The 9,637-nt window shown below is 37.5% G+C and overlaps 1 protein-coding gene across 1 annotated transcript; it reads right to left on the bottom strand.

Annotated features, from left to right (window-relative positions):
* Positions 1-395: 395 nt before the first annotated feature.
* On the bottom strand, positions 396-8,526 carry gal3st2 (galactose-3-O-sulfotransferase 2). Its single transcript, XM_079480937.1, has 5 exons — positions 8,385-8,526; positions 8,082-8,278; positions 4,230-4,340; positions 2,887-3,544; positions 396-2,399 (listed from the first exon to the last, which is right to left on the bottom strand). Exons 2-5 carry the CDS (start codon positions 8,153-8,155, stop codon positions 1,269-1,271), a joined length of 1,974 nt encoding a protein of 657 aa, XP_079337063.1. The 5' UTR covers positions 8,156-8,278; positions 8,385-8,526; the 3' UTR covers positions 396-1,268.
* Positions 8,527-9,637: the final 1,111 nt, after the last annotated feature.

Here is a 9,637-nt window from a genome sequence, read left to right as displayed (position 1 = left end):
TCCCCTGACATCTGGACCAAATCATTCTCTTTTAAGGGAGTAAAATATGTTCAGTTACTGGTCACATTGCCTTCATGTCTATCCAAATGCACTTATTTGATAAGACTATTAGAAAGCAGTTTCCATTCAACCTCAGCTGCTCTTCTTCTGTGCTTATGGGTGACTAATAAAGCGTTTCAATCTGTTTCACAATGTTGTGGGTTTAATGTTTATCTACCGTATAACTCCTTCAAAGATAAAGTCTATGACCTTAGGGTGCCAAGTGTTTTCATTTGGGTGAGAAGAAAATTTAATGTTACTGTGCAGATTTCACACTTTGCTCACCATAACAAAACACTTTAGGGATGCAATTGGATTAAATGAAACTAGACCGAAACAAAGAAAAACAAGTAAAGCAGTGACATATAATCATCTTTATTAATAAATACTTAACAGTTGCAAATATGTTTCTTAAATATTTAAAATCAGTTGTCACACACTTCTATTGGATTATGATAGCTTTAGACGTTGGTTCAGATGATCTTTGTAGAGCTGGACATGGTTTGGGTTTTTGTTATGGGTTGTTGGTAATTCCAATACAACAATCTGAAATCTTGACATTTAAAAGTTTAACCATTCAGTAACATGCCATTTAACCAATTGCTTACTTAATAAGTGAATACAAGCCCAGTATTCTGTAATTCTGCACATAGCTAATAACAGTACTTTGTTTTAGGAATGTAAACCGCATCGACAATAATGATTATTATGATGATAAATGAAGATTATAATGCGGATTGTCAAGTGTTGACATTTTGGTCCCACACAATACTGAACACGAAAGTAAGTTATATTCATGGTTTGACCAGTTACATAACCTCCTGACTCAACATTTGGTTTGGAGAGAAGACCAAGAGTTATGCCAGTGTGTTAAAAGCATTAAAATCAGGCACAGTACAGTGTGTTTTCTGGAGAGTCAGCCAAACAGACAATACATGAGTTATGACACATTCACACCTGATCATTTTTGTCTCACACCCTGTCCACACATTTTAATCACATTCTTTTGTTTTTAAAGACGAAATATAGAAACTAGGAATCTTTGAATTACCCAAATATCAGGTATCATTGGTTCTCAAGCTTAAAAACGTAACGTGTTTGAACGTCTTTTAAAATAAGAAAAATAGTAAAGCCGCTATGTAACCACTATTATTTTTGACCTAAGGCATTGTAGCTTAATCTTAATATTGTTAATGCTTTCTTCATAGCACTACAGGTTGGAATCACAGCTATGACTGTTCTGAGTTCTGATTTATTAAAGATCTTAATAAAGCTGGATCTTCCATATGTGCGCTTGTTTCTACAGGTTTTTCTGTGATTTCTTTATGCCACATTCCTAAAATGTCTTTACTTATTTTCTGTTTTGCCACACTGTGTACATTAGAATTCTGTGCTATTAAGTGAAAGCCGTGTTTATCTCCTACGTCTTTATGTGAGGTATTGTTTGTAAATGAAGCATGCACATTCATCTTGGTTAATTGATCGACATTGCGTTTATCAGCTCTGTGCGGGCCAGCGGCCTTTCTAAGGCCTGCAATCTTTTTTGCTAAGGCAGCACGTGCGGCTGCTAGCTGAGGGAACTGTTTTGTGTACAGCGCTGATGTGTATTGTAGTTCAGGAGTGATCAGCTTCTGACAAAGCTGACTGGTTTCGTTATTCAGCCCCGGACGAAGGTTGTATCCTTGAATAACCGCTGCACCGTACTGAAACGGCTTCAGAGACGAATCCTGGACCTGTGCAGGATCTACCGCCCCTCCATCTTTGAGACACGTTTGCTCGAGCTTCCTTCTCCTTTCTCTCAAAAGTTCCACCTCCTGTTGTAGCTTCGTTCTCCCAAGTGTAGAGTCTATGCCTTTCCAAAAAGTGGCATTAAAGTGCTGGTACAATCTCCAGTCTAGCGAATTCCACCCTTTTATACGCTCCGCGGTTTCTGGGTTCAAAGGGCGTCGGGAGCGTTCGCTGCGACTATTCAGGCGGAAAGACAAAACATCGTCCAACGTCCAGCAGAGGGCACGTTGAAGAAGTACCATCGATTCATCAAAGTATTCCGAAATTAAGATGAGCGAAAAGTCTCGTTCCACGGCAGCAATGACCTCGGCGCTACGTTTGTCCAGCTCTGTTTCTTTTTCAGGTACCGTGTTGTTCAGACCAAAATCAAAGGTGAGAATGTTACGTGCATAGTGGTTGTTTGGCACAGAGGCATTGAAGTACCGCACACCCTGGTTCAGAAACTCCTCTAAACTTTTGACCAAATGGAAAGCTGGGATTGCTTTGTAGTAAACAAAGAGAGATTCCATCATTGCCGTAGGATCCCGGAGAATGGAGAAGTAGAAAGTGTCCTTAGGCATCAACTTTCTCACCTGAGAAAAGGGAAGATAATATGAATATCATTCTTTTTATTCATGGTATCGTATAAAAATATATATATTGTTTGATAATAAGCCAGCAATGGGTTTAGCAGCTTTAGAAAGAAAATCTTTCAATATCCATAATTGATCATCATATTACGTCTCCATAAAAGTAACACAAGGTTTTATTTTGAGAGGGAGAAAAGATTATTAATTCTTTCATCATTTCTTCACCCTCATGTGGTTCGAAACCTGTATATTAAAGAAGATATTTTGAGAAATGTCTCAGTGGTTTTGTGTTCATATAATGGATGTCAGTGGTTTCATTGTTTGATTTATCAATGTTTATCAACATTCTTCAAAATATCTTCTTTTGTGTTCTGCAGAAGAAAGAAAGTCGTGTTGAAACGACATGAAAGTGAATTGTATTTTCATTTTTTTCTTCTTTATTTGTATTTTCCCCTTGAGTACGAATGGAGTGATTTACTCTTTGACTGACCTCTTGTGAATTGAACCTCATATGATTGCACAGGATGTGGAACTCTTTCACGCCACGCGTTCTAACGCCCTCCACAAAGTGTGTTGCAAAGAATGCTGGGTAGAATAACTGACTCTGCATGTTCAGTGGTAAAGCAAATGTCAAATTGTGACTGTCCCCATAACGATAGAGAATGTTCAGTATGGTGCTGCTGGCAGTCTTATGCGTCTTGAGAAAGACAATGTGTTTTTTGGGTTGACACTCGGCTCCTGTTGGTCCAGGTCTTTTAGCTGTACCGCTGAGTTTAGCTAGTCGTTTCAGGTGATCGAGGTTGGAAAATTGTCTAGGTACTTCTTGGTGAAGCCAGAGCTGATTATGTACTGATGTTTTGGTGGTTTGGGGATATTTGTTTGCTTCTGCTATGTTATTGGGAGTGTTTTCGAGACGCTTGGGAAAAGACGTGTCCTTCTTTTTGCTTGCTTGGCCCCTTTCGTCCTCTGATACAGGGATATGAAAAGAGGTAAGATCCTCGTTCAAAGCATGCTGGTCTGTTAGGTCTTCAACAACAGTTGCTGAGATGGACCAAAGGTCTTCCCATCCTTTGCGCTTCATGGGCCCCTGGATCTTTGCGGGCATTCGGACCAACTGCTCACTCACAAAATTCAAAGCCTTAGAAGTCCTGAGAAAGAAAAGAGAGAGCAGGTACCATACATTTTCATTTGGACCTTTCTGAAATCTACACAGATCAGTACTGATTGAGAGCTTACTTTGAATTTCATAAATGCAAGATGATGGAGGTTATTTTTATAAAACATATATTTGTTTAACTGTGAATGAAGGTCACATTAAAAATTTAAGCATTATATTGCTACTTTTTAAATGCCTTTTATCAACCATTTACATATTCTTGTCCTAGACTACATTATAATATTTTAATTCCTGTTTATGTACATATTAGTAAACAATATGAAAAATAAAACATTTCTTCAAACATATTTGGAGGCATTCATTTATGTCTTTTCCAGAAAACGCCATATCATCATTTCCACCACTAAATGCCTTGAGACATAATACATAAACGTGATGAAAATGTGTATGATCCTTTTAAAAATGATAGCATACACTTGGTTTGCATATTACACACACTGTTAATGTACAAAATTAAACTAGTGAGAGTCTAGTTTATTTCCTCTGGACCTAAAGTACCAAAAGCCAAAGAAACCTGCGGTAGACTATATGAGACCAGTTTTACTGCGCTTATGCTTTTTGTTGTTCCCATTGCCTCCATTGTTTACCTCATTTGTATGTCGCTTTAGATAAAAGCCTCAGCTAAATGATTAAATGTACACCCAAAACCCGCTCACCTGGCCTGTTGGACCACACCCAACATCTGCAGCGCCACACAGACGAGTGTCAGGACCATGAGAGTGAACCACATAAAGCGCAGACGACTGAAACATGCGACCCTCACGCACCTGTTTAACACACAAAGAACAGAAAGATGGACACTGGATATTCACATGTACATTCGCTATGTACTTTATTACAGCCTTGAATAGGCTTTTTTTTCAAGTCTAATCGAAAATGTGAGGATCAGAACAGCATGAGAGCTCCCTTAAAAAAAAGAAGTAGAATTGGTACTGTGGTTGGTAACATTATAAGTTTGAAACTGGGTAGAAGCTCAAGGGATTTATTGAAAGCGTATAACAATTGTGCCTTTGAGTGTGGCATTATGGGTAATGAATATCCTAAATGATGAGTAAACAAAGACTAATCTAGATATAAGGAAAGTGCAAAAATGATACATTGCAATGCAAGACCATAGTACTGAAAGTAATATAAGTAGTAATAATATCATTATTATAATATACTTATATAAGAGTTATATCCTGTGCCTGTGTGTTACATTTCTATGGGGTTTCAGGAAACTTTTTTAATGATAATGGTTGAAAATGTGCAAAACAATAAAGGTTTGGTGTATGACATGCAGCGCAGCTACTGGTGCGGATGCGAATTGCAACCAACGGCTCACTCCATCCCTTTCGTAGCAATACGGTGGCTGACACAGGGCTACGATGTCGTCACATCTTCGCTTTTCTGCCGAAGGAGAAAACGTATTTACGAAATGTGCTCTGTATAGCAGTTTGTCAATTTAGGGATACTGTAGAAACAATACATGTACACTATAAAACTTTTCTGTAGCTTTGCAGCAGGTTTTCAAGTTACTTGCTGTAGATTTAATTTACAATTTTGTTAAAACATAAAACTTACCTATTTCTTATATTGTCCTTCAAGGAAACAAGACTAAATATCTTAGGTCACTTTTCTTGTTATGTAAATTAATCTTAATTTAAGAGTTTTAAAATATTTTTACTAGAAAACATGACAAAAATACATGTGTTAACGACAGTAATGAGACCCGTATCTTCTTGCTCATTTTGAATCTCAAAAGTGAAAGTGTTTTAATTTTGTTTAAAGTAAAGTTTAACTCAAATAGCAAACAGTACTAATAGGAAAGTAATTAAATATACAGTAAGCTACTGGAAAAACTACAGCATAGTTTTACAGTAGCTCATTCTAAGATGGTAAAAACATAACACATAATTATGTAAGGTCTTTGACAAGACAGGGTTATGTATATTATATTGCATTTCTGTCAATAGATCCTGCAAGAAATTACACACAGCACCTTTAAACATTATTAATACAAACACACAGAATACACATAAATACTTTAGTATTGCAAGACATCTCTAAACTGTGCCGCCGGTCACTTTCAACTTGATGTCTGTGTTTCTCATTTACATCAGAAATTGACCTGAACCTATCCCAAACCTCAGAGAGAGGGTTGCGTTTGCATGGGTTTCACATTGGAGGTAAGAGAGTTTGTATTATGTCTCCCATTCAAATTCTTAGCTGCTGGATGCTTAATGGAAAATTTTGTATAATGAGAGAAAGTACAAAACAGAATAACAATGCACAATGCTTTATTTCAATCTCTTCCTCTTTCGCGTCGGTCCTTTCTGTGTTTTCATTGGCCATATTATAAATTGCTTTGTTTAACTCATGTTTCAGATCACATCAGTGTAAATGAATTACAGACGGCCGTTCGCTGGGTTAAAATTAGAGACTGCTGCTGTCATTGACTACACACAAACACAATGTCTTTCTCCAGACCGAGAAAACCACAATGCTGAACTGGCAGTCTGGAGCTTAAAACCACAGCAAAACTCTTCCAATTGAATTCACAAAAGGCAGTCCAGAAACACATAATGACTGTCTGCTGGAAATCACAGTCAGACATAAGAATGCTCGGCTCATACTGCGTTAGACATTGACTGCTAGTCAACACTTGCTAAAATATGATTAGCTGACATCACATGCTATATGGCAAATAATAATATGTATTTTCCAGAAACCACAACAAGTGGAGAATGCAGTCAAGACTATGAAACTAAATGTATTCCATACAAAAAAAACTATAGATGCTTTCTAAACAGAGTTTAAGAAGAAAGTCTGTGATGAGCATATGAATGTAATTTTACCAATCACAATCCATAAAATATCACCAGCTGTTTACCTCACTCTTCAAACTTTTGGCATGCCTGAGCCTTCCTAATGAAAAGCATCTCTTAAAAAGACCATGACTGTGTAAACCTTATGGGGCGGATTCCCGGATAGGGCTTAAGTCCTAAACTAAAATAACTGTTAGAGCTGTCCAAACTGACAAAAACTTGGATTGATATACAGTATCTTAAAATACATCAGTGCCACTGTGTTGTTTCAAAATGTTAATTTGTAAGTCACCTAATTTAACTAAGGCCTTGTCCCGTTTCAAGATATTAATTTAACATAATCTCTGTGTCCGGGAAATCGGTCCCATATGTGTTTGTTCATATAAATTGTATAAACAAAAAAAGAACAAGGAGGCCTAGTGTTGTTAAGTATTTTCTATTGTTCAGAATATGCAGAATATATTACTGTACGTGCTTTACACATAAAGAGAAAACTACACATGGTGTTTTAACTAACTCAAATAGCAATAAATTTGTGAGGATATCAGACGCGCACACAAGCTTTAGAGAGGAATTTAAACTTTCTTGCAAAACGTCTCGCATTTCCTCCTGTCACATCTGGACCGCGGAGTCCATCTCATCACTTGTGGCACTTCTTCCACATACGCTTGCTCGTTTTCCAAAATGGGATTTATCAAAGAGTGAATAAAAGGCTGCGTAAAAATGTCCATTTGAGAAGACATAAAATCCCCAAACATGAATTATTGACCATTTGTGGAAAGTGCTTCCGCATGCTTCCCTTGGATACTTTGACTTCTACAGTATGTTCATTTAGCTATTTTGCCTAAACAATGGCCTTTGAGTAGGCTATGAGGAAGGCTTAGCATAACATTCATAAATAAAGAAGGAGTAACACTTTAAAGTAGCGTAGCATGTATGAAAACTGTGATGTAATTATAGTGACCTAGTGTAAGTATGCATTTACTTATAATAATGTGCTTGTTAATGTAAGTATGGCTACTTTGATGCACACTGGACTTGTTTATTTTACATCTGATATAAATTGCTAATGTATAAGTGAACAGATTTTTTAGTTTTACCCAATCAAAATCCATAATATTTGGCTTACTAAAAAGCTACAATTAGCATTACATTTACATTTAGTCATAAAGCAGCGACTTACAAAGAGTTCAGGGAGCAATAAGCGATATGTCAAAAAAAAGCAATAGTGCTTATACATAGTTTCAACAAACGCTAGACAACTATCTGTTGAGAGAAGAGGGTTAGTGTATTTATTTCCTTCATTTTTCTCTCAGGCTTTACTTTTATTACAAAAACGTATAGTTAAAAACTGGTGGTTCTGCTGCAAATAAAACTATACAACCACAGCAAGAATAGTTAAACAATGTTTAATTTTCTTAAGTAAGTCGTTTTCTGAAGTAGACTTGAATTGAGTGAACGAGCGATCGGACTGAAACCGCTGAGGAATTTTAGCGCGCGCGCACGCTCTCTTCTTCTCACACTAGTCGCGAGATGGAGAGCAGAGACCGTTATTTCTTAAGCGCAGCTCTTTGCTGTTGCTCCCTCACGACAAGATCATTTAAATGTCAACTAAACTCGCATGTTTTCACCACAAGAAAGGTAAGTAAGAAGATTTCTGAGGAAAAGCTTATTATAAGGCATCTAAAAGAGTTCACTTACGTGGTCCACGATGACGCGGTCCGCCACTGAAATGCTCTCCTCTCGCGACCCGCGGTCCTGTGAGATGAGAGCATGTCGCTCTCTTAACGGGGAACACACCCCCGATATCCCCCCGACGGACCTTAGACCTTCGGGCTCCTCCGCCGAACTCGCAAAGGACTGCTGTCCCCTCAGGTCCACTGTCGGGACTCCTCCCGCTAACGAGAGAGAGAGAGAGAGAGAGAGAGAGAGAGAGAGAGAGAGAGAGACGAAATATGTCTTTCGTCTGTGGCATTCAAAAGCACCATATTAAAGAAAACTTACTTTAAAGATGTAGCCTTTAGCAAGTCGGTACAGCCATACGAAGTCCTTGAGTTAAAGGAGCAGTACAAACTCACTGCAATTATGTCAACTCTAATGACAGCAGATGTAATCCATGCCAGTCTTACTGTGATCCGTTAATACTGAGTTTCTTACACACTGAACACACCTGTCCCCCCTCTCTCTCTTTCTCTCTCTCTCTCTTTAACTCTAATAGCATTGGGAGAGAGGGAGAGATAATCCCTTCTATGTGCCCTTGTTGTTCTTTGCTGATGAGGGAACTTGATGCCGAAACGCTGGCCACTTTGTGATGCACAGAGCACACAGATATCTTTGTGTCCTAATAAGGATACTGTACGGGGTAACAGAAGGTAAAAGGTGTCACGATATGTGGACAGAACCCAAGTGCGGACAGTGAAAGTGTTAACGAAAGATTTGAATGAATATAATAATACACACGACATAAAACCCAAGAGGGGGAAAACCACAATACAAAAACAAAAATAAACTTGGCGGATAACCAAAATACCAACTAGACTTACTAAGAACACAACTAGACTTACTAAGAACTCAACTAGACTTACTAAGAACACAACTAGACTTACTAAGAACTTAACTAGACATACTAAGAACACAACTAGACTTACTAAGAACACAACTAGACTTACTAAGAACACAACTACACTTACTAAGAACACAACTAGACTTACTAAGAACACAACTAGACTTACTAAGAACTTAACTAGACTTACTAAGAACACAACTAGACTTACTAAGAACACAACTAGACTTACTAAGAACACAACTAGACTTACTTAGAACACAACTAGACTTACTAAGAACACAACTAGACTTACTTAGAACACAACTAGACTTACTAAGAACAGAACTAGACTTTCTAAGAACACAACTAGACTTACTAAGAACATAACTAGACTTACTAAGAACAGAACTAGACTTACTAAGAACATAACTAGACTTACTAAGAACAGAACTAGACTTTCTAAGAACACAACTAGACTTACTAAGAACACAACTAGCAAAATAACTTTTTGTCATTTATTTGAATAGCTAGTCTTTTGTACTAAGCATAAGAATTTGGTGAGTGGACAGAGGCAAAAAGCGAATGAACACAAAAAGAATGGTTGGATAAATCAAACAATTTATGGTCAGGAAATAATGTTTTATCTGGACTTGCTAGACTAAATTAGGGTCCCGGCATAACATTATCATCTAACCCAAGTACTGTATAAGTT

This window comes from Barbatula barbatula, assembly GCF_947034865.1.
Source record: "Barbatula barbatula genome assembly, chromosome: 19".
NCBI classification, from domain to species: domain Eukaryota; kingdom Metazoa; phylum Chordata; class Actinopteri; order Cypriniformes; family Nemacheilidae; genus Barbatula; species Barbatula barbatula.
The sequence above is the reverse complement of the archived record's forward strand: the minus strand, read 5'-3'. Positions and strand labels throughout refer to the sequence as shown.